Source organism: Barbus barbus (genome assembly GCF_936440315.1).
Source record: "Barbus barbus genome assembly, chromosome: 30".
In the NCBI taxonomy this organism is placed as follows: Eukaryota; Metazoa; Chordata; class Actinopteri; order Cypriniformes; family Cyprinidae; genus Barbus; species Barbus barbus.
In genome coordinates this window covers 22,062,134-22,088,154 of record NC_136758.1, presented here as the reverse complement: position 1 = coordinate 22,088,154, position 26,021 = coordinate 22,062,134, and the positions used below count along the sequence as shown (strand labels likewise).

General features: G+C 38.3%; 1 protein-coding gene across 6 annotated transcripts in view; it reads left to right on the top strand.

Moving 5' to 3' along the window:
- The window catches only part of LOC306850809 (forkhead box protein N3-like), a 94,842-nt gene that overhangs the window by 62,806 nt on the left and 6,015 nt on the right, over positions 1-26,021 (top strand). For all 6 annotated transcript variants that reach the window (XM_079386700.1, XM_079386703.1, XM_079386701.1 and 3 more), the window contains exon 5: positions 24,958-25,066. In XM_079386700.1, the coding sequence (XP_079242826.1) occupies positions 24,958-25,066 (109 nt within the window). The remainder of the gene's footprint in view (positions 1-24,957; positions 25,067-26,021) is intronic.

Sequence of the window (26,021 nt, the reverse complement as noted above, 5' to 3'; positions counted from 1 at the left end):
TAGCAATTTTGTTAAAACAATGGCCACCCAAATAAATAAATAAACAGACATGAAATATTGATTTGAAATTTGAGAAGGAAATGGAATCAGAATAGTTCTTTTTAATTGATTGTCATTTTATATTTTTTGCTAATTTATTTATTTGCATTTATTTAATCAAAAATTGTCATAATTATTATTATTAGATTTTTTTTTTTCAGTTTCTTCAGAAATAATTTTAATATGTGGTTTGGACTCAAGAGAAATTCTCATTGTTACCAATGTTAAAAACAGTTGTGCTTTTTTTGTGTAAATCTTAACTTATTATTTGATGAATAGAAACTTTATAGCATTTTTTATAGCTACCATTATACACTCACCTAAAGGATTATTAGGAACACCATACTAATACTGTGTTTGACCCCCTTTCACCTTCAGAACTGCCTTAATTCTACGTGGCATTGATTCAACAAGGTGCTGAAAGCATTCTTTAGAAATGTTGGCCCATATTGATAGGATAGCATCTTGCAGTTGATGGAGATTTGTGGGATGCACATCCAGGGCACGAAGCTCCCATTCCACCACATCCCAAAGATGCTCTATTGGGTTGAGATCTGGTGACTGTGGGGGCCATTTTAGTACAGTGAACTCATTGTCATGTTCAAGAAACCAATTTGAAATGATTCGAGCTTTGTGACATGGTGCATTATCCTGCTGGAAGTAGCCATCAGAGGATGGGTACATGGTGGTCATAAAGGGATGGACATGGTCAGAAACAATGCTCAGGTAGGCCGTGGCATTTAAACGATGCCCAATTGGCACTAAGGGGCCTAAAGTGTGCCAAGAAAACATCCCCCACACCATTACACCACCACCACCAGCCTGCACAGTGGTAACAAGGCATGATGGATCCATGTTCTCATTCTGTTTACGCCAAATTCTGACTCTACCATCTGAATGTCTCAACAGAAATGGAGACTCATCAGACCAGGCAACATATTTCCAGTCTTCAACCGTCCAATTGTGGTGAGCTCGTGCAAATTGTAGCCTCTTTTTCCTATTTGTAGTGGAGATGAGTGGTACCCGGTGGGGTCTTCTGCTGTTGTAGCCCATCCGCCTCAATGTTGTGCGTGTTGTGGCTTCACAAATGCTTTGCTGCATACCTCGGTTGTAACGAGTGGTTATTTCAGTCAAAGTTGCTCTTCTATCAACTTGAATCAGTCGGCCCATTCTCTGACCTCTAGCATCAACAAGGCATTTTCGCCCACAGGACTGCTGCATACTGGATGTTTTTCCCTTTTCACACCATTCTTTGTAAACCCTAGAAATGGTTGTGCGTGAAAATCCCAGTAACTGAGCAGATTGTGAAATACTCAGACCGGCCCGTCTGGCACCAACAACCATGCCACGCTCAAAATTGCTTAAATCACCTTTCTTTCCCATTCTGACATTCAGTTTGGAGTTCAGGAGATTGTCTTGACCAGGACCACACCCCTAAATGCATTGAAGCAACTGCCATGTGATTGGTTGATTAGGTAATTGCATTAATGAGAAATTGAACAGGTGTTCCTAATAATCCTTTAGGTGAGTGTATGTTGTAATGGTTTTAATATGAAATCGTAAACTTTGATATTATAAATGTCTTTGTCATTTTTTTTCTCCTTGTGGTATAAAGTATCAATTTCTTAAAAAAAAAAACATACTCACCCCAAACTATTGAACGATACTGTAAGGATGCATTTATGTATTTTATTTTATTAAAAAGTTGCATGTAGCATTATTCTGTCCTATGATCTTGTTATAGCAAAAGCTTGTGGTAAATTAGTGTGCTGGTCCTGCACACTGGTGGTGTGTAATAGCATTGTGACAAGTGGTCCATATCCAGCCCTCTTATTATGCTTAAAGACAAGCACAGAACCACACAAAGACCAAGAAGTTCTTAGAACTATTTAATAAGGGATTACCAGTGAGATTTACTCCTTCAGTTTCACTGTGAAACTGATCATTGCTTTCTCTCTCTCCCCCTTTCTTTCTTTCCGTCTCTCTCTCTCTGTTATTTTCTCACACTCTCTCACAGCTAAGCACCTCTCACCTCTCACCCAGTTACCAGTAGGTCGGATTGATTTGGTGATTGTGGAAGCCCTTTTGACACTCCATGAAAAACTATCCAAATAAACAATAAACCCTCGTTCCTCTCTTTTGCTCTTTCCTGTTTTTTTTCCAGCCTCTTCATGTTGAGTAGCGCCTCTGAAGTTCATAGCCTGTAGAAAGCTGTGGCTGTGTTTAGAAATGCTGTAGAACACAAACTATGCTTCTGTTGCTAAATTGATGAAAGAAGGCTCAGTGATTTATCACTTTTTTACGTATTTGTGGAAATCCCTCATAATGCTAGGGTGTTTGCTATGGAGTCATTCCATGTCAAATCAACCAAATTTCAAAAACTATGAATAGACTACTGAGAGAAAGGTAATGTGCCTTAACTTGACCATTTCAGTGCATTTTTAGCACTTTGACAGGTATGTTCTGTGCATACTGTTTTGAGCGATGGAAACAAGATGCATTCCTAGTTTCAACATTACTTATTCTTCAAACATTCTGCTTTAAATACAGTAAGTATCAGCTGTATACAAAGTGATCAACATTTGGTTTTCAACCCTTAAAAATAGGTAACATTCAACAATCTTAAAATGGAGCCTCATTGAGATCCTCTGGGACTGAACGATGTAGGGTCTTAAAAATAAAGATCCCAAAAGAAAAGTTTATTAAGAACTAGAATCTAAAATCATATTGCAATATCTTTAATACTTCTTGAGTTATAGGCATGCAAACTTTGGGGAAAAAAAAATATTTATGGCACTTAGACAGGTATGTTCAATGCAGTTGTTTTGACAGAAGTAAACAAGATACATGTACATCTCTAGTTTCAACATTATTTGTTCTTCAGACATTCCTCTTTAAAAGAAAACAAGTATCATATTTTTGCAAATTGACCCCCATTTTAATAATTTACTCCTGGAGCCATATTGAAATTCCAATATGGAACGATATAGGGCCATAAAAATGAAGATGCCAAAAGGAAAGTTTGTTAAGACCCAATATCTAAAAGGGGATTAAGATATCTTTAATACTTCTTGAGTTACAGGCATACAAACCTTGGAGAAAAAAAAAACTTAAAGTGCTGTTTCCCCATTTCTGAATGGTCACCATTGGCTAACAGACCTACCAATCTCTGTGTAAAAATAATATTATGATGCTGCCGTCTTTCTGAAGTCATTTTTACCCCCTTGTAATTTGGCTTTGAATCTCCCTCTGACCCCCCTCTACCAAATAGTGGATTACTCAGTAAATATTCATCCACGACATTTAATATTTTTGCTTCCATCACTATACATGTCTGTCTTTCTTCAGAAAAAATATTAGCAAAATCAAAAATTTGAACCGGGGACCTCTGGTTGAGTTGCCACAGAATGATTCTGCTTTGTGTGGCTACTATGTGGTTTCTATCGTTGTTCTGGAAGGTTACTGAGTAGTTCCTTCATCAAGTTGCATGATTTACTCATTGAGGTGCACATATTTACTATGAAGAGGTCAGTGTTTTTTATGAGGCATGACAGCAACAACAAAGAGGAAGGAAGTCTTGAGTAGTTGTTCCAGTTACCAGGAGTGCACTTTTCCCCTCTCTGTGACTCAGTGTGATCTATGAGTTGTTGTAGTAAATTTCACTTCGTGTTTGCACTGAATCATTCCGGACCAATAGGATTAGGGCACAAAACGTCCTTGATGTGCTGTGACATATGCATTGGAAGTGCATGCATATTCTCCAGTCACGTCCACAGTTTAAAAGTGGCAAAAATGCGGAAAAATGTTCACATCTTAACAGTGCACAAACCAAAATTGTAAAAACTCTCTTCCCACAAGCTGACTATATTCATCATGTAGACGACACGTTAAAACTAACTTTTGTTTTTGAATTCTGAAGAATTACACAGAAACGCATCTCTCAGCCACAACAGTTTGAAATTCAGTCACTCGCTTGCTGTGAAGAAAGGCTGTCAGGATTGGACGGAGCTGTGGAACTCTTTCAGTAATGCTTTTCAGACCTTATTATTCTCAACGCCTGCAAGTGTGCGCTGGAACGAGAACGCTGTCTCCTGCCTGCCTTGCTGTCTTGCACGTTTCCTCTTTTATCTCCTCTTTGTTCTACAAGAGTTGTATCAAAATGGACGTGACAAAACTGAGTTGTGTTTTGAATATGCAGTCACGTCTAGTTTGTGTATGAGAATGTGTGTACTTTCATGTCAGTGTGTGTCTGTTTGTGCGCTTTCCGTCCTTTCATCCTTGCTTAGCGTTCCCTTACTGTAATGTTATTGGGGTTATCGGTAATCTAATTTGATAAATATGACCTCACAGCCATATTCGCATTAAAGGAATAATCCAGGTTCAAGACAAGTTAAGATCAATTAACATTTTTTCAATTGAAAAACACAATTTAATACATGCATGAAACATTTTTCAGGTATTTTAGGGTTTATAATGTTTGTAATGTTACATAGTCATGACAAAAATTATATAATGTGTGATTGGATATAACTCTAAAAGAAAAGGTTTTTAAAATATTGAAACTAATGAATTTAGTTTTCTTCATGTAATAAGCAGTAATGAATGAAAGTGGGAGAGTTAGTTTCTCTTGGCTGGAGGCTTTGCTTCAGGGTTGAAAATGTTCCTTGTGCTCAGTTCACCTGCCATTCCTCAGATTTCATTACTGATAAATAGCTGCTGTGTCATAACTGTTCTGCATTTCTTCGTCTCTTTGAATTAGTTGAAAAAAAGAGAGAAACGTTGAGAGGAGTGCAAAGAGAGCACAATAGAGCGCTGTCATGCCGGTGACATTACCTGTCTTCTGTAGAGGTGGATACGTAAATTTTCATTTCAGTCATTCTTTCATTCTCTACTACAGTGGCTGCTTTGAACCTACATGAGTCAGATGAGTGACTAAGAAGTCACATTGAAATGTATTCATCTCTGCCTCTGATGCCACCCCGGCTAACGATGAGGGGTCCGCTCTAAAAGTTACATGCCTTCCAGCATCAGGGCGAAACATCTGGGGAACCCTTGTCTCATCATTTCGCAAAGTCCCAGCCAACATAAAGCATACTTTATAAATATAAATTTACAGTGGACTCACATTAGAGTCTGTGAATCCAAAATTTGATTTAAACCTGAAAATGTTTTAGAAGTATTTCAATGAGATAAAGTGAGATATGTCATCTTAAGTAATAAGATTTGACATTTATATAAGATTTCTTATATAAATATACTGCTTCAAGTCATGCATACTAGCCTTCCTCCTGCTTCTTTGATTTAAAAAGCTTTGAGAATTTATATTTATCTATTTCATGTCCTAATTAGGAGATGATGAGCACGTTAAATGTGTCGTGCACAAATGTTTTCAATCCGATCAAGTGTTTACATGTCCTGTTGAACAGATTAGAAAAGGTTAATGGGATAGTTCACCCAAAAATGAAGATTACGCACTGTCAAGCCATCCTAGGTGTATATGACTTTCTTCTTTCAGATGAATTCAATCGGAGTTATATTAAAAATGTCCAGCTCTTCTAAGCCGGCAGTGAATGGGGTTTAAAATTTTAAGCCTAAAAAACTGCATCCATACATCATAAAAAGGCCTCCTGAAGCGAATTGATGCTTTTGTGTAAGAAAAATATCCTTATTTAAAACTTTATAAATAGTAATAGCTTCCGCTAACTGTCGTACATGCATTCACAAGACAGTGGCATCCAGCGGATGACGTAGGTGTAGCGTAAGCTCCAGTGAGTATAGTTTCGTGAGAATTTGTTTAATGCAAAGCAAAACCAGTCTCCTCTTGGTTTATATCGAAATCCGCTGACATTTTTCTTTACAAATCCTCATTTTGCACTTCTAATTCATGACCCTTTTTTTTGCTCTCTCCTCTGCGCTTCCACATTCGCCACTTCCACGTTCATCAACGCGTTCGCCTACGTCCTACATTATCTGCTGGAGCGCCACTCTCTCGTGAACGCGCGTACAACAGTTAGCGGAAGCTATAAATTACAGTTTATAAAGTCTTAAATATATGGATATATTTCTTACACAAATGCATCGATTCACTTCAGGAGGCCTTTATTAACCCCCCGGAGCCGTGTGGAGCACTTTTTATGACGGGTGGATGCACTTTATTGGACTTCAAAATCTTAAACCCCGTTCACTGCCATTATAAAGCTTGGAAGAGCCAGGACATTTTTTAATATAACTCCGATTGTATTCGTCTGAAAGAAGAAAGTCATATACACATAGGATTGCTTGAGGGTGAGTAAATGATGGGGCAATTTTCGTTTTTGGGTGAAGTATTCCTTTAATCCTCTGGGGTCGACAAACGCGGATACGCGTTTTGTGGCAGATTTTCCTGATAAGGCAGAAATGAGCTTGAATTACTCTGCCATTTTTGATCGTACAGATAAGAGCAAAACACCATTTGAATCTGTAAGGGGTCTACTTTTATTTGTATACACTCATAATAACAACTAAACTTTGTGCTTTTGAAGAATAAAGAAAACTAACAGGGTGCGCTCTCTGCCTTCTCCGTCTCCGCAAACTGCTTTTAGAAACGCGTCAATAAAATTAATTGTAACTCTGCGAATTCTGAACACACAGGCATGGGAGTTATATCTATAGATATAAGTGTCTAAAGCTTGAAGTGTCTACTTTTAAATGAAGTCATATCGAAAACAAATATTCTGTGATGAAGTAATCCGTATGAAACCAACACGATGTTCAGTCTTTCCCGTCTAACTCATTATCTCTAATGCAATCCCGCCCCTTCGCGGCTCGCGCCGTTCATATTTAAATAACAGCGTGAGCCGCGTGCTCATGGTGACGCCTTACATAAACAAAGAGTGAGGAGTCGTTCATCGCGGCTACTGTTCAGCGCTGAGTAAAGGCTGGATTTCCCTCAATAGAACAATATTTAATCCAGAAGAGAAGATCGATCTGATGAGTAAGTAATGTTTCATTTTTTGCATTAGTTAACGTGTTATTGTGACTCAAACGTGAACACATTTAAGCTACTAGTTCGGTTGTTCCCAAACTACAACACGGTGAATGCTATGCATCTAAGAATGTTTAGACCATGTTTATTATTAATAATCTGTTCACAAATATATTTTAATAGCATGCTAAACGATAACAATTAGTTCTCAGATGTAAAATATCCTTTTTTTTATAGTACAAAGCATGCGTGAGTCTAGGACTGCAGAATCATATCTTCTATACTATAAAATCATACATGATGTTCAGGATGGCTATATGACTACAAAATCATAGTCAATCAGTCAAAATCAATACAACATTTTGAATATGATAGGAAATTCATTGTATTTAAATTTCTTACAGCGCGATGATGTTTTCATGCTCTTTATAAAACAATAGAAGTAATATGAGTGTACACTGTAACATGATGAATGCTACGAGTCTAAGTATGTTTAGAACATGTTTATTATTAATAGCCTACTCTGTTCAAAAATAGATTTTAATAACGTGCTAAATGATAATAATTGAGTGACTTTTTTTTACGATAGTACAAAGCATGCGTGAGTCTATGGCTATAAAACCTATATATATATACAGATGCTCCTGATATAAACATGCTCACAAATGTTTTTTCTTTTCTTTTCTTTGTTTTTTTTTGTTTGTTTGTTTTTTTTTTTGGTGGTTTGTATTCTATTGAATCAGATATCTGCACCACAGATGAATCCTTCTGACTTTCAGTCTCTTCAAACTGTTTTGCTCTGAGAGCGCTGTACCAACATCAGATGTTCAACTACACTGATATTCTATGGTAAAACAAGATCCTTGACTACTGATTGTTTTTTTTCTTCTTGAATCTCTGGAAAGTAGCAGCAATACTTAAATAACACATGTAAATATCAGGTATGATTTACTTGTTTCACTTGTTGAACAGAATCTGTTGCAGGAATGACTGAAAGTCTGTTCACATCTCAGTGGTTAGATCAGTGTGCACAATAATGTGTCTTTTGACCTTCATTATGTATGTCATTATGGGCGAGAGCAGATCCAATTACAGGCTGTATGTTCCTCCCTGCAAACGTTACATCACTGCTGGGGATACACACAGTCCGTGTGTGGTCTGCTTGAGAGCAGAGCACGCCGAGTCAGTTCTCGAGGGAGCTGACTGCCCTCTTTGTGTTCGTTTGTCACTGCATCTGCTTGCTCTCGGAAGGCTCTCTTTGAGGAGTGAACTTTCACTAGCGTTCCTTGTGGTGCCGGTCCCGCTTCTGCCGAAGAAAAAGAAAAAAAGGCGGAGCTCGTGGGAATCACAGATGGATCAGCTGGAGGGAATGAAGACGGGCGAGCCCCTATCTTCTTCCTTTCCCATCAGGTCCAGCGCCCGCTCTCTGTGTTCGGAAGCCCGCCCCGCGGTTTCTTCCCCCCAGATAGAGGAGCTCCTTGTCGCAGCGTAATGCTAGCGACGGACGCATCACTCACCGGTTGGGGAGCGGTCATGAGTGGCCACCCTGCCCACGGTCTGTGGAGTGGTCACCATCTCACATGGCACATCAACTGCCTGGAGATGCTGGCCGTGCTTCGAGCACTCAAACACTTTCTCTCAGACCTAAGAGATCACCATGTGTTGGTGCGCACCGACAACACAGCGGTGGTCTCTTACATCAACCACCAGGGAGGTCTGCGTTCGCTCTCCTTGTACAAGCTGGTGCACCAGATCCTTGTGTGGTCCCAGGGCAGACTTCGCTCGCTGAGAGCCGTCTACATTCCTGGGTATCTCAATATGGGAGCAGACATCCTGTCGAGACAGGGGCCGAGGCCCGGGGAATGGATGCTTCACCCCGAGGTGGTGAAGCAGATATGGAGAGTGTTTGGCCAGGCACAGGTGGACCTCTTTGCGACTCAGGAGACAGCGCAATGTCCCCTCTGGTTCTCTCTAGTTCCTCCAGCTCCTCTGGGACTGGATGCTATGGTATAGACTTAGCCGAGGCTTCGTCTGTACGCCTTTCCCCGATCGCTCTGCTCCCGGGAGTTCTGGCGAGAGTGCGCCGGGACGAGGTCAGCCTACTTTTGGTAGCACCATTCTGGCTGGGCCGAGTTTGGTTCTCGGACCTGATTTCTCTCCTCGACGGCTCTCCGTGGGATATTCCCGTCAGGAGAGATCTCCTCTCACATGCAGGGGTCTTTCACCCCCGCTCGGAGTTATGGAAGCTGTGGGTGTGGCCTCTGAGGAGGCACAGCTCATAGCTTCCGGTCTCTCAACCGAGGTTGCTGAGACCATCCTCCAATCCAGAGCTCCCTCTACGAGGAAACTGTACGCCCTGAAGTGGAAAATTTTCCCTTCATGGTGTGGAGACCACCACCTCGACATTCCTTACAATCCGAAGGAAATTTCAGTTGGATTTGGTCAATTCATTCTGATAAACAAGGTTACGTGTGACTTTTTTTATTCCGACTGGATTATTAGGGTCCATGTAAACACAGCTACTGCTCATGTAACTAATGTTGCTTCTTCTGTTGAAGCTCAAAATGCTCTTTGGATCATCATGTTGGAGAACATGATCATCAGGTTTTAAGCAAACTTTTGGAGTTCATGCAGCTCCGGTGCTTTTCCTTTACAGCAAAAAAGGGACAATACAGATACTAAGACATTTTGAAATTAATATTTTTTATATTAATATTTTTTATTTTCTATATTGTAATATGTGTAATTTGTGATTTTTGGAGCTCACTGTATATACAGAATATCTTGTCTCTTGTGCCGCCTGACCTGCATATCTGAACAGACACTGACTGTCACTAGGTCAGTCTTTCAATCCCTTCAACTTTCTTTCTTTCCATCCCATCTTTCCTCAATCTCCTTCTCCCACTCCCACCAAGGAAGGAAGGCATTGTGTCTGTATGACTCAGATGAAAGAACAATAAATCTCCATTTTTTGTCAGGCTAGTGAAGACAATAAAATTAAATGACAGAGAGAAAGAATGAGGGTGTATTAGATTGGGTTGAGCAAAAAAAAAAATCCTGCCTGTAGTCTGTAAAAGTTCAGGATGAAATTTAGCATTAGCGGTTTTTAATTTTTTTTTATAACTGAACAATAATAATAGTGATGTTCTTCGCATTGTTTTCTCGCGTTGTCTCTCAGACGGAGTTTCGTGGGTGTTGTGTCTCGCTGAGCAAATTGAAATCGTCAAGTGGCATGGCTCATGCTAATTACTCAGTGGAATGTGTAAAGTTTATTGAAGGCTGCTATTGTAAAGCTGTCCGCACTTAACAATCACCGTCCGTCCCACTGTTAGGGTGCTTTCACTACAGTGGTTCAGGCTGTATGATTACAGAATGACTAAAGAAATGTTATAGTGTAAGCATGATGGTATAAATCTGCACATTTCTTGTCTATTACCACCATCTGCTACTTATATCAATGATGGAAATAAGCACAGAATTGTAAAATTAGTAGGAGAGTGTTGCTATTGTGTGAATATACAGTATTGTATTGCAATAGGTAGCACTTCAATGGTAATGTTAAATCAAGACTAGTTAGCACATACTCTACTGTTTAAAAGTTTGGGATCAGTAAGATTTAAAAAAAAAAAAAAAAAAAATTTGGAAGAAGTGTCTTCTCATCAAGGCTGCATTTATTTGATCGAAAATATAGTAAAACCGGTAATACTGTCACAACTGAGCAACGATATTAAATTGATAAAAAAAAGTGATAGTAAATACCTAGGGGTGGCACGGTTCGCGGAAAAAAACCGAACCGCACGGTTCTCCACACACGGTTCGGCACGCGCTAGGACCGCGGTTCAACTGAATTCTGACAACGCATGTGGTTTGTTATAAATAACACGTAAAACAAAAAGGGTTCGGCTAATGTATGTTTCTGTTAATGGATGCGCATTCTGGCTTCCCAGTACATTATAACAACAGCGTTGAGAAGGAAAAAAAATAAGTGGACAAATCATTCACTCTTGTTCAATGCGAGTGCCGTATGCTGGAATATGAGCATTTATTCTATTATACTATACGCACAGGTGAGACCTGAACAGCACACGTTGATATCGGTGTTTAGACTAAAGTCATGTAAGCTTTGCCAGCTCAAATATTTAAGAGCCAGAGGACGCGAGCTCGCGCGCGCAGTGAGAAGATTTGTGTGTGCGTTCATCAGAAGCGCACAAACCTGCGCCTCAGAACGCGCGCAAATATGAAGCTCTCTCTGAAGTATTGTGTTTTAATGGATAAATTCACACAAAATTCTGTCAAAATGCCCGTCTTGGTAAGTATCCTATAGCAGACATAGCCGGCTGGGCGTACAGTATCAGTGCTTTCTCTTAAAGTGACAGTTAATATTAAATAAACAGCAACAACAAAGAAATCACTCACTGCTCTTGATTGAATCGCTTTTGTAACTTTAATAAAGAGTAATCTTTAATTTATACAGTCAAATATGCAATGCTGTTTTACCTTTGATTACTTTAATCGTACTTCAATTTCTGTACCTAAAAAACCCCCTGAAAATCACTGATATTTTATTTGTATCTTTACTCTATTGTATTTTTATTTGTGCTGTTGCTTGTAGTTAAAGGTCTGCTTTTATTTGTGTACACTCACAATGAAAACAAAACAGATTTTATATATATAACATGTAATAATATTTAGCATTTTCACATCAAAATAAAAGAAACTGAGCAAAGTAGATGTCTTTTTTTTTTCCCTGTTGTACCGAAATTGTATCGAACCGTGACCCCCGAACCGAGGTACGTACCGAACCGTGACATCTGTGTACCGTGCCACCCCTATAAATACCTATATTGTTATTGTTAATTTTTATTTGAATAGGCCCTAAATACTTCTGCTTTTTAGAGAATCCTAAAAAAGTATCACACGTTCCAAAATAATATTAAACGGCACAACTGTTTCCAACACTGATAATAAATCGCATTAGAATGATTTCTGAAGGATCATGTGACACTGAAGACTGTAGTAATGGCTGATAAAAATTCAGCTTTGCCATCACACAAATAAATTATATTTTAAATAATTGTAATAACATTTCAAAATATTACTGTTTTTACTGTATCCAATGAATGCAGCGTTGGTGAGCATAAGGCACTTAACATTAAAAATCTTACTGATCTCAAACTTTAGTGTATGTAATTGAGATGGTTTAATAACAGTATTGCATTATGGTTATTCTTGAACTGGTTACAATATAGATGAAATATGAAAAAACATACAGTATACAGTTACAGTAATTCTACCCAGCATGTATGTAGAATGTACCTGAGAGTGAGAGAAAGACAACACAGAGCCCCAAGAAGAGAGCCGAAGAAAAGAGACAAAGCAATTGCTACAGTCTTCTTTTATTTCTTCCTTGACCATGGGACTAAAAACTAAATCTGAGATATTCAAACTGACCAGTCTGCAGATTGCAGCTTTCCCCACTGTACTAAAAGTGTGACAATCAGCACACCCCCGATGTATACACATCTTGGCCTATAGCTTTGATCACTATCAGCACCTCTGTGTCCTCATGAATTCCAAATGGCCCTTTTGTTGTGGAAGACAGGTTTGGGACAGGAAAGCAAAGTCTTTGTTGATTTTCAACCCTACATCATGGTTTAGCGGCTCCTCTACAGAGGTTTGCCTGAAAAGATTTGTGTTGATGTTCGGTGCGCATTATCAGAGATGAAACACGTATAGCGCTTTGTGCTGCTACATTGACGTGCCCTTCAAAAAATGTCTTGCTCTGTTTTATGTCCGCTTTACTGAAAATGCCAAAACAAATAAACCATCCGTGGCTTCAAGCTCTTATCTGGACGCGTCCCTCGGGTTCACCTCGTAACTCTGGCGCTCTCTCTGACTGCTCACGGGGGCTCTGAGGTCAGCTGGAAGTGGATTTGAGCGTGTCGGTCACACAGTAAACTGACCTGAGAACAGTGTGGCTCTAAAAGTCATTTACAGAAATGTGTTTGTCTCTGTTATATAAAGTGCGTCCTGATTTCTCTGCTTCCTCGCAGTAACTTCTATAAATACACTCTGAAGTCAGGGGCAGTGTATTATAATATTACACCGAGTGTGTGTATGTCAGTGTCCACGTTTATAGTCGCCACCATGTGTCTGGTTTCTATTACCGGCTGTAAACATGCCTCTGAAAGCCACAACTGAGCACAGAGCACTATTTCCTGTTTTAGCCTCGGCCTTTGCATGATATACTGTTCTCGAGTGTGTGAAATGTGAGCGGTTGTCATGGTGACAGCAAGCCCCAGCCAGGGGAGCGAAAAGAAGCAAGAGGAAGGAAGACGTCCGGAGATCTTACATTGAGTGCATGGCGCTGAAAAACTCACTAAGACGTCTTAAAGAGACGTTTAATTATTTATCCTCCTCGACTCAACACACCAGACCATTTTACAGTGCAAAGCCAAAAATAAAAAACAGGAGGGAAAGTCTGTGCCTGGCAGTTCTTCATTTTCTTGCTTTGCATTGTGGACATCTGTAAAATTAGTTTTAAAGGGATAGTTCACCCAAAAATGGCATAATGTACTCACACCTATATGTTGTTTCAAATTTGTATGACTTTGTTTCTTCTGTAGAATATAAAAGATGAATGGTGACCCAGACCTGTCAAGCTCTAAAGGTGACAAAAAGCTAAATTGTTCACTCAAAAATGCAACACTACTTGCTGAACATTTACTCACACTCAGGCCATCCAAGATGTAGATAAGTTTGTTTCTTTATCAAAACAGATTTGGAGAAATTTTGCATTACAACACAGTGAATGGGTGCCGTCAGAATGAAAGTCTAAACAGCTGATAAAATCATCGCAGTAATCCACAAGTGGTCCATATGACTTTAGACCATCAGTTAATGTTTTGTTCAGAGAAAGCTGTGTGTTTGTAATAAACAAATCCATCAGGGTGTTTTTAACTTCAAATAATTGCTTCTGGCTAAAATACGAGTTCTCTATCCATGATATGATTGCTTTCTACATTGGTAAGTACGTGATGCTATGTTAAATTTCTTCAGATCTGTTCTCATCTACATCTTAGTAAAATGTTCAGCAAATTTTCATTTTTTGTTTCTTTAAATTAGTCCATATACACTTTGTGCACCATAAAGTCTCATGAATTTTTAGAGGTGAAATTAGCCATAAATAAATTCTAAAATAATTTCTATCAGTTTTCAGATGAAGAGGAATTTCCCATTTTAAAATGTAAAATAAAGTTTTTCTTGCCAGACAATAGTTGTAGCTGTGACAGTTCAAAATCAAAACTCACTAATTAATTTAAATCAAATAAAAAAATATTTTAAATCAAATGAAAAAATGAGAGGTTAATATTTTGCCAAAAATATGCCAAATAATATTTTGTTACATGTAACAAATTAAATTGTGCAATTAAAAAAGTACATTTTCATGTACTAACAATTTATATTTTTGTCTGTTCTTCACACAAAAAAATACTTAAAATACAATGCCAAACTCACATATCATCTACTGTTATGGTGCATTTTGTCATTTTTGGAGCTTGATAGCTGCTGATCATTCTTCACATTTTCATTGGATGGAAAAAAGCAGCTTGAGCATCCTGTTAAACATCTCCTTTTGTCGTCTGTGGAAACAAGAGCATTGGAAGGGGTTTGGAATGACATGTGAGTGAGTAAATATCATTGTGAGTGGGTGCAGTAGCCTTTTAAAGATGTGCGGGAGAGGATTGTCCAGCATGTGTGTATTTGTGTTTATCAGGGCTAGCCGAGGGGGGAGGACAGAACAAGCGTGCTCTACAGTTTTAAGCTCTACTCATGCGTGCAGAGGCCATTAGAGGTTCATAAAACACACAGACGCTAGTGGCTTATCTGCTGGGTTGTGGAGGGCAGCATGAGGACAGGGTCATTATGAGAAGGGCGTGTCCCAGAGGGGGCGAGAATGACTGGTGTCCACATGTCGAGTGTCTCCGTAGTGTTTGATCCCGTTTGGCTGGTGTGTGTTTGGCTCCGCCACACCGCCCACAATCCTTGTTTGGGGATTTAAAGACAGAAGGGGGGAGAAGAAGAACTGTTTGAGTGGACGCTGTTGTATCAGCAGCTTTTCACGCTCCACTAGCATGTATCGACATGCACCAGAGCAAAGAGAGAAAACAACACAACTCCCTCCTGTGGGGTACCGCTGGGTAACTTAACACCCCACACTCAAAACAAAAACTGAGCTGATTTTGGAGTACTGATGGTTGGCTAATTTGCCCACCCAAGTGTGTATGTGTGTGTTTCAGATCTAGCTATACTTCTGGCAAAGAATTTGCTGAAACTGTTTCCTCCCTTTTAGGACATCAAAAAAAATAAAAAATATATAAATAGAGCGAGAGAGAGGCCTAAATTTAAGAGTGATGTATTTGAATTGCATATTAAAATTCAAACTATTTTAACACAATATTTTACAGATTTGTCAATCATACTTGCAGTAAATAAAACATGAAAGCACTTATTTAAATAATCATATTTTTAAAAATACATTTATTCAAATTAGAATCAACTTAGAATCAACATCTGTTCATTGTGAAAAAACTTATTCAGTTAAAAAGTATGACACAAATATTGTTTAAATATGGCTAGCTGTTGAACAAGAAATATTCAGTTAGTTAAAATGTATGAGATTAAAGCAAATTTGATTTATTGATGATACATACGGTATAGAAACCTGGTTAAATAACACAGTTAGGTTATTAGTACTATTACAGAACCTGTTTTAACCGTTTCTTATCTGTTTTTTACTTTGTTGTTTTGTTAAAACGGTGTAATATTGTGAGTGTATAAAGGTACAGCTATATCATTTTTTGTTGTTTTAGGTACAATATATTTTTAAAAGTTTTTTTTATTAAAACAAATTTGAAAAAGGCCTCAAATATATATTTATACATGAAAAATATGTATAGAAGAACACAAAATTATTTCTTTATTTACTTTTTTTTTGTTTATTGACTACTACATTGCTGAACCATTATTGGAATAATTTTTTTATTTATATTATAATATAACTTCAAAGCCAGGCAAATATAAATAATTATATTTTTCTGATTGCATTCTCAACTTGCATTGTATTGATAAAGGGGTATAAAGGCCATAACAAAATAAATAATATTTCATAGTCTGTAAGATTAGCTACTGTAGGTAAGCATTTGTGTACATTAGTGTGTCGAAGGGTATATTTAGGCAAGGGGTGGAGTAGGACTACAGTGAAATGTATCTGACAGCTAGGTGGCCCCGTTACCAGTGACAGAGCAGGATTCATTTAGCAGCTAATGTGCCAACTGTAAGCCCTTAATCTCTGAGCACTCCTGAGGCCTACGCACCGCTGCGGGGCCTGAGGCGGGCACCTGAGGGAAATTACTGACTTCTCTCAGAATTAGAGCAATTTCTGCATATCAACACGGACCACGTGACGGCACCCACAAAAAACACGCTCTGTGTGTTTATTCATCACTGTAACATCGAATGCCTCCGAGCTTAGTTTATAGCTGTACAGTAGAGTCAACACCTTTGAGGCGACCCACTCTAGATACAGAAGTCGCTTTAATCTTATGAAAATGAAGAGGCAGGACACCCAAAAACTGTACGCTTTTCTGTTTTTAGCTCGCAGTAGTTTTTAAAAGCACTCGGATTTAAAAGCGTTCTGATATGTGTGTGTGTACTATAGATTTTGCCCACTGAAACAAAAACAACACTAGCTTTAGGGTTTTATAGCCCCCCTTCTCAAGTATTTCTGCCCTTCTCTGTCTTTTTCTCTCTCCTTCTCAGACTGTTTTCCTCCCTCAGCCTCTGATATCCAACAGCTATGATCTGTGTGCCAACACGGTGTATTTTGGGAAGGAATTTTGTGTTATTAACTGTGCAATTAAACTTAGTTGTTGCTGCAAACAAGCAAATCCCCATCCACATCATTATAAAAATGGTAATTGACCTTTCACAGGGTTTTTGTGTTTTTTTTTTTTTTTTTTTTTTTTTCTCTCCTATGGCTCCTATGGCTCAATGCTTAACTGGGACAGCTGCTCTTGTGGATTCACATCTGATGATCTATGCAATCGATTCTACTATGTAGCCATCACGACAAGAAAAAGTCATATACTGTCAGACACTCTTAAAAATAAAGGTTCTTTATTGGCATTTATAGTTCCATGGAACCTTACATTGTACAGAAACGTATTTTCTAGTAGAAAAAGGTTCTTCTGATTTTGAAAAAGTTTTTTTTTTTCACAATAAGAAAAATAGTTGTTTTAAGGCAAGACACTACAGGCAAAAACTTTTTTTTCATGCTCTGGTTTCACTTTTCGTGACGTTTCTTTTTTTATACTAGTGGAAAGAAAACATGCAAAATACACTTTCAGTTACTTTATTTATTTATTGGACTTTTTCTATTTGTGTCTGTAGATTTCAGGTATAATACACATCTTCAAAGGCTATTTTGTCAAAATGAGTCAGAAATCTCCTCTTTAGTAGTATTTACACCAAACTTTACAGTTGTATTCCTATCTATATTCTGAAGGTTTTTACAGATGGGTTTGTTCATATACTGAATAATTTGCCTGCATTGTACATCATTTAATTCCTAAAAACATGGTGAAAATATTTTTTTATGGATGTTCACAGTATTTTCTGATTCATGATAATTAGAGATATTAAAAATCCCTTCTGTAAAAACCTTTGACTCTAATATGTCAACAAAATGAAACAATGAATTTTGAATCTGCCTTTATCCAGTGTTCACACTTCTGTTCTAAAACTGTATGCAAATTAGTGCATATTTAATCAGCCAATGCCTCATTTGCATATTTACACATAATGTTAAAAAAAAAAAATCTAAATTTCAATTCTTAATGTAATTAATCAACTAGTATGGTATGGTGAAAGTATGGTATTAGTTTGATTTTTTGGTTACACTTTATTTTAAGGTGTCCTTGTTACGGTCTAATTATACATTTAAGTACGGAGTAATATTAATTAACTACATGTATTTAGTTATATGGTTAGGATTTTGGCTCAGGGTTACTTGCATGTAATTATGCATAATGTACTGTTATTATAATAGTAAGTATGTAACGTGTAACAAGGACAACTTAAAATAAAGTGTTACCGTTTTTTGGGGGGGTTTTTTTTACCGTCTTCTGTGGCATCACTCTGAAAACACTCCTTTTTTTCCCAAAGGCATATACCAAAATTGAAAATTCTGGTCATCATTGACTTCCATTGTATGGAAACTATTTAAAAAGTACTATGGAAGTAAATGGCTACCCGCAACTGTTTTATTACCAACATTCTTCAGAATATCTAATTTTGTGTTTAACAGAACAAAGAAATGCATAAAGCTTTTTAACAGAATGTGGGTGACTAAATGGTGACAGAATTTCCATTTTTGTGTAGACTATCCCTTTAAGAGTGCAGCAAAACCCAGCATAGTGAAATGACTTGATTTATTTTGTTTTCCAACTTGCAAACCTCAACTTGACCTCAACTACAGGTTTATTTGTAAAAACGCTGGTTGTGTTTGAAGACGTGCCACTGAAAAATGCTTAACCCCGGGGCCCTGACGTGGTGCGAGGCGTTGTTAAGTTTGCCAATGTGTGTTAAAATCTCATCAGAGCCGAGCACTTAAATGAACGCTGGGTCTTCACCCTGTGAATAATAGATATTCTTCAAGCACTTCAACATGTTCATTTGTCTGAAGAATCAAAGGAGAGCTCACACGCCGAGCCTTCAAAACATGCGCTGGCATCCCGCCCGCCTCTGTTTTACGCAGCCGGCGCTGACTTAAAAAGAGCGTTCGTTTGCTCTCATCGGCTTTCTGTCAGCGGGAGCATTGCATAACATTGAGACCCTGCGCACTGTTTATCTTTGCGGCCTGACCTCGCTCCTGGTCACTGGGGTGAGAGGCGGGATCTGAGCGAAATGCGAACACTCAGATGTCGGTCTGGGTTGCCATGGCAGCCTGGTAAATAATTGTGAAGCAGCGAGCGGAAGATTAGTCCCTAAGGAGGTCCCTTGTCACTGTGTGACCTACAAAGCGTCCTTCGATCTCTGCCAGTGTACTGAAATTATATCCTTAAACGGCATTTTGTTTGGAATCGGTTCTGTGTCGTGGCTGTCGCTGTAGCTGTATGAACAAAAAGGCATCTGCTATTGAACTCTGTTTCTGTCTCTCAAGGCTTTATGCGTGTGATGTATGCGCTGGCCATCTCACGAGTGCGTATTGGGGCCATGAAAGGCAGAAGAACTTCTCATAGCAACCCAAGAATCCGCCGAGTGTTCTCTGTAGCGTGTAGGAGAATTGTTTAAGACGCCGGCATCGTTTTGCACCGCTATTCCTGCCTCAATGCCTCAAGATAGCAGTGTACCACTTGACTGCTCCTTCCTTTTAATTCCAGCTAATGCTGACATTTATCATGCTGCAAATATTCAAGCTGAAAACCGATCCCCTCAAATCCAATATACTTCCTATAGTTCGTCTGGGAAACGAATTAAGCTAAATGCATGGGCTTTATTGCACAACAGCAGGTGCCAAGTTTACAGTACACTGAATTTGTCATCTGCATTTCTCATCGCCTTTCCTCTTCCCTTCAGTGTCTGTCTGTGTGTTTATCTGTCTTTATCTCTTTTCTCACTGTGTCTCGCTCATTATACCCCGGAGGAGTGATTCCAGTGGATGCAGTATTAGATTAAATGAGCAGGCATGTAAATGCTTGTTTCTCTGTTGCATTTCTACAAAGCTGTAGTCACCATTAAGTCTTGCTGGTGTTAATCTGGATTCTTTTTTACTCGTTGAATTGAATATTTATGGCGCAGACATTACTAGAGCTGATTTTAAATCAGGCAATATATTTTTGGCTCAGTTTTTAGTCTTGGAATGAGAGATTCCATATGGCTCCCAAATGAGTTCAGCACCAGAACAAAAGAAAATGAAGGCAGGAATTGGTGCTTCGTTTTTTTTTTATTTGGCTCCAGATTGCCTGTTTTTTGGTAATTTTTTGTCGCTGCTTAACCCTAATACAGTGCGACTTCTTTATTTATTTAAAGGAATTTTTAGAATTTACTTAAAATTTTAATTGTTACATTTAATAATAATAATAAGACATTTAGACATTTTAAATAATTTGACTATTATTTATTTATTAAATTATATTAAATTGTTCAGAAAAATTGGCCTTTCAGAATGGAGGTCTATGGAACTTCTATGGTGTTTTTTTTCTCTTCTTTTTTTTTTGGTTTAAATAAAAGAGCAGAGTGATTATTCTTCAAAATATTTCCTTTTGTGTTCTACAGGTGACAGAAAGTCATGTTTGGAGGGTGAGGGTGAGTAAATGATGACAGAATTTGTATTTTTGGGAACATGGTAGTGTATCTGAGATGACGACATCATAGCTTTTACTTAAAGGAAAAGTTCACCCAAAAATTAGAATTTTGTCATCATTTACTCACCTTCATGTGGTTCCAAACTTGTATAAGTTTCTCTCTTATGTTGAAAACAAAAGAAGATATTTTGAAGAACTAAACATTTGTTGGTCCCCATTGACTTCCATAGTAGGGAAAGAAATGCTATGGAAGTCAATGGAGACCATCAACTGTTTTATTACCAGCATTCTTCAAAATATCTTCTTTTATGTTCAGCATAACAAAGAAACTCATACAGGTTTGGAACGATGTGTGGGCGAGTAAATGCTTCCTTTGAAAGACAATTTACTTTTTATTAAAAATCATCTCAGATTATCATGCTGGATCGATACTAATACACAAATAAACACTGTTCTTTTTTGGATTGGTCTTTATTGTGTAGCTTGTACATTTTATAGCCATAAAGCTGAGGATTTTCTCACTATATCAAACTCAGATACAAGTCAAGCTTTTAATCGGCCATTCTATATGGCTTCTGACCTTGCTTACTTGAACCTGTTCATACAGAAGTGTGCCAGCTGAATACAAAAGCCCCTTCAGTACACCTCCTCCTCCACTGGTGTTTATACAGAAAGAAGCCCAGTGGCCATAGAGCCCATGTGCGGAGGCTGATTCTTGAGAGGATGTGGAGTCCCTGCTGTTTGGCTTTTGTGAGTAAAGAAGCGCTCGCTCTACAGAAGCAGTGGTGCGTGTCATAGGCCCGAATGTACGAATCACGCAGCCCCCAGCTGTATTGTGAGGAAACAATGGCCAAAATCATTCTCGCCCTGAAACTCTTTGTATAAGCATCGTTTTTAAGGTACTTCTTACTGAATGTGTAGTTTGCCCAAGGAGGAGTCCTGTCAGGACGGCTCATCTACAGATTGACTGCTGTGAAATTTCATGTGAAGGAGTTGTAAATCATGTATTAAAGGGATAGTTCACGCAAAAATGAAAATTCAGGCTTCATTTACTCACTCTTTTGTTGCAAATAAAAGCATTGAGTGATGAGAGGCTTTAAGGGAGCATTATTGTGTAGAATGAACGTTAATGGGTTTTTTTATGTACTTTGATAAGGTTATATGGAAGCGTGTGGAAAGAGTGAACTAAATGTTCCTTTACTGTAGATGCCTGCTTTGATGTGAATGAGTCCCCCTGGTGGGCAAATATGGCAAAGACTGGTGCTGAAGACTGTTGAGTACTTTTGATTTACATTTGCAAGCATGTTTCAGAACAAGAACTATTTCCAACCAAACATTTATTTTATTTTATTATATTTTTATATATGTATAGTTTTTTATCACTTTTTTTCCAACAACAGAAGTTTCTCGACAAAAACAGGCTAGGAATTATGCAGATATAAATGTTTTGCTTGATTTTATACTAATTCCTCTTTTTTGACATTTTTGCAATTTTGTCAACTTCTAAATATTATCATGATTAAAACTCATCTTAATTTGCAGCAGTTTTATATTAGTGACAATGAGAAACTATTCGTTTTTATTAATTTTTTGAGTTTTTATTTTATACTAATTTTAGTTAACATTTTAGCAATTCTGTTGTGTTTTGGTCATTTTTATTATTATTATTTTTTTTTTTTATAGATTTTATTACATTTATTTCAGTTAGACAAAATAAAAATGATAAAAAAAATAAAAATTATTTTATTTCCGTTAAACTATTTTATTTCAAGTAACAAAATATTTTATATAATAGGTTTATAAATAGGTTTATAATATATATATATATATATTATTAACCTGATTTGGAGTAACAATGTAGAAGGCATCAAAGTTTTAAGTTTGCGAGGCATAATAATGGATGTACAAGACTGATGAATGAGATTTTCAGTAAGAATAAACATTACGCTGATACCCAACTCAGCTGTCCCCTGTTAGAATACAGTTGTTAAAGAGAGAATTAGAGAGAAATTGACTTTTCAATACAGTATTGTGCATTAGGACCGCTGTTTCCAGCGCCATCTGCCACCGACATTAATACGCTTGAGAGGAAGGCCGAGAGAGAGAGAGTGAATGAACAGTCTGATAGCATTTGTGCGCTGACTGCCTCCGCAGTGGCCCTGTGAGAGCGCCAGGACACCTTCCCATGGGCATCATGCCGCTGAATCACTGCTGATGTTAGCACAGCTCACGTGTGTGCCCAGCTTCCTGGAAGTCACCGTCCACGGTACTTTATTTATTACCTGCTGTTAAACGCAGCATTATCCACACATAATGCCACATAGAAAATCTCAGTCAATGGCGCATTCATTGCCATCGCAGATCTGGATTTCTTTTCTATTGAGCCAGCGAACACTTTTTCGCCTTTGTTTAACAGCTCTCATCCACATAAAAGAGGGAACATCCCCAGGCACAAAAGCCTCACTGGCTTCCTTCCTGATGTAGCTGCACTGTGAATGTGTCCTGCTGTTGTTTCTGATGCCTGGATGGATGGCTCGACATGAACCGCCTACAATGGGGCGAGATCATTAGCCATTCAGTTTGCTAGCCCATCCACGCTAATTGGTGGAGAACCGCACATCTCTGTCAATTCTCATCGCGCACTCAGTTAGCTGGGACGGCTTCTGTCACAGGGCATCGCTTCACCTTGTTATAGCAGTGTGTTCCCTCAGGGTGGAGAGGCGGGTGAAGAGGGCACCCAGCCAGCCCAGATGTTCCTTTCGGCTTCACAGCCGCATCTCGCTGTCACCTAGTTGAGTTCCGCGACTATGGCATACATAGGGGGACCGGTTGCCTAGGCAACAATGCTCCCGCCTAATGGCCAGATCAGTGTGCTGGATTCTGAATGGATGGTTATTTTGTCCTTTTTTTGTGTTCGCCATCTGCTACCAGCCCAGGTTCGTTTCCAGATGGAGCTATATGTTGCCCCGTACTTGGACTGAGAGAAGGGCAGCGGCCATTAGGTCTGTTTGACTGCAGCGCCAAAATTGTGGTTAACCCTGGTTAACCCTCATTAAAGGAGGATGCTGGATTGATGCACTTAATGGGAATGCATGAAAGTTTTTTGGATGCGGAGTGTGACCTCCATGAAAAAGGCTTATGTAATAAAGAATATTACATATTTATTACATTTTATAATAAATATTTGTTAAAGTGTGTGTGTGTGTGTGTGTGAAATTGTGTAATTCTATTCTTCTTGACATACTTCTCATATTTTAATGGTTTAATTTGACTTGTCAATTTTTTTTTTTTAAGAAGGTCACTTGTTACATGTAGCATCAGCATTTTATTGAACAACACAAGAAATCAAATAACAGACCACTTCTTTGTAAAGTCAAGTGACCGATTTACAAGACCTGGCAAAAAAAAAATAAAAATCTGAATTCAAAGATGTTTAAAAGGGTTAGTTCACCCAAAAAATCTGACATAATTACATTAATTAACCTACATTCATCTTTGGAACACAAATTCAGATTTTTTTTTGATGAAATCCGAGAGCTTTCTGACCCTGCACTCTTAAAAATGAAGGTGCTTAAGAGGTTCTTCACAGCGATGCCATAGAAGAACCATTTTTGGTTCCACAAAGAACCATTCAGTCAAACCTGAATTATAATCTAAAGAACCTTTTTTCGCCACAAAGAACATTTTGTTAAACAGAAAGGTTCTTCAGATGTTAAAGGTTCTTTATGGAACCATTTAGACAAAAAAAGGTTCTTCTATGGCATCGTGAAGCTCCTTTATTTTTAAGAGTGAAGACAGCAACGGAACTAACATGTTCAAGGCCCAGAAAGGTTGTAAGGACATCGATAAAATAGTCTGTGACAGAAGTGGTTCAACTGAAATTAATGAAGTGGGAATACTTTTTGTGCACAAAGAAAACAAAAATAATTACTTTATTCAACAATTTCTTCTCTTCCGTGTCAGTCTTCGATGCACCACGACACATGAAAGCTCTCAGATTTCATCAAAAATATTTTAATTTGTGTTCTGAAGATGAACAAAGGTTTTACGGATTTTGACCGACATAAGGGTGTGAACTTACGATAGCATTTTCATTTTTGGCAGAACTAACCCTTGCAGCACTCAGATGCAGCACAATTCTTGTTTTCCTGTTTTTCTGTCTGGGTTACTTTCATCTCCCATTATGAGTAAACCAGAAAAGCCATAATCCTCCATTGGGTTTGTGGTTATGCTTCATGATTGAATATGGAAAACTTGACACAATTTTCACTCTTAGAACATTTTTAGAAAAGAGATTTTCTAAAAGCCATCCTATCAGATTTAAACCGATTATTTCAGACAGCTCTTGTCTGTTTGATACTATTTGAAACTATTGGGAAATTTCATCTTTGCACCATCAACAACTGGAATCTAAACATTTTAAGCAGATTTCTAAATGCTTAAACATGGTGTGGAGCTTTTGAATGGATTTTGTATGTCTGCTATTATACATGATGAATGCAGGATTGTTTACATTGTGTATTTTTGCTCCCATATGCTTTCAGGTAGCGTTTGCATTAATGTACATTATCTGTGTTCTCTCCTCAGTCCCTCAGGGAGTGATCCAGAACGGAGCTCGAATGATGAGCCAGGGCCTCTTCCCAGGAATCCGACCCCTTCCCATCAACCCCATTGTCAGCAGGACAGCCGCTGTCAGGTCAGTCCTATCCCTCAAGTTACTTTCAGCCCATTTCCAGACTCATTACATGATTGACAGGTTTATCAGCCAATCAGAATCATGCTTACACTGCAGTGTTTTGGCTCACATCTTATCTCTCCCTTTGACTCTCTGAAATCTGGCTGCTCTGTTCCTCACATTTCATTAGATCAGAGTAGCCAGGTCATTGCAGACAAAGTTCTATCCGGGCTAAGGCCCCACTCTTGCATGCATGATGTGACATGAATAATTTATCACAAACACTTAAGTTTTTTTTAATGGCATGACCAAACACACAGACTGACTGTCTTGCCTTGAAACATTCATAAGCTGGGCCTCAGAAACAGGCCGCCCCTCAGGTACTGCATGCTAGTGTCAGTGCACTGCAAAATCTACACAAAATGCCCCCTCAGCTGAAGATACAGGGGCTCAGGGGCTGGCCCGGTCACAGAATCAAACATTCCAAGCTCTGCTGCAGCTCAATGCAAGATGTGTTTTGTACTAAAAGGATAGAATTAAAAGTGCTCGGAAAGGTGTAAAAACGAAAGATTCACCAGTTAAAAGAGAGGGGTGTGCAATGTGTGTCAACGCCACTTCTTCACAACACTACGTCCAAGTCAAAGTACCCCAACTCTAGTGTTCAATGGATTGTTTAACATGATACCAATAGTTCAGCTAATGAAACGTCTTTCAGATTTTCTTTTAAAAGTCCAAATTCAAAACCATAAAACCGTTTTGAAAGTTGTGAATAGACTTCTTTAGAATAATTTAGTCATCATAAATGAAAGGGAATAAAACACAGTTTTTGCATATATGTAATGAGAGTTTCATAAATAAAATATTTAGGATTTGTAGAACTTTTTTTTTTCATTTTAATGACAATTAACCACTTTCTCCCCTACTTTCCTTTCCTCATTATGGTGGTCCATTTACTTTAAAATTCTGAAGCATGTAA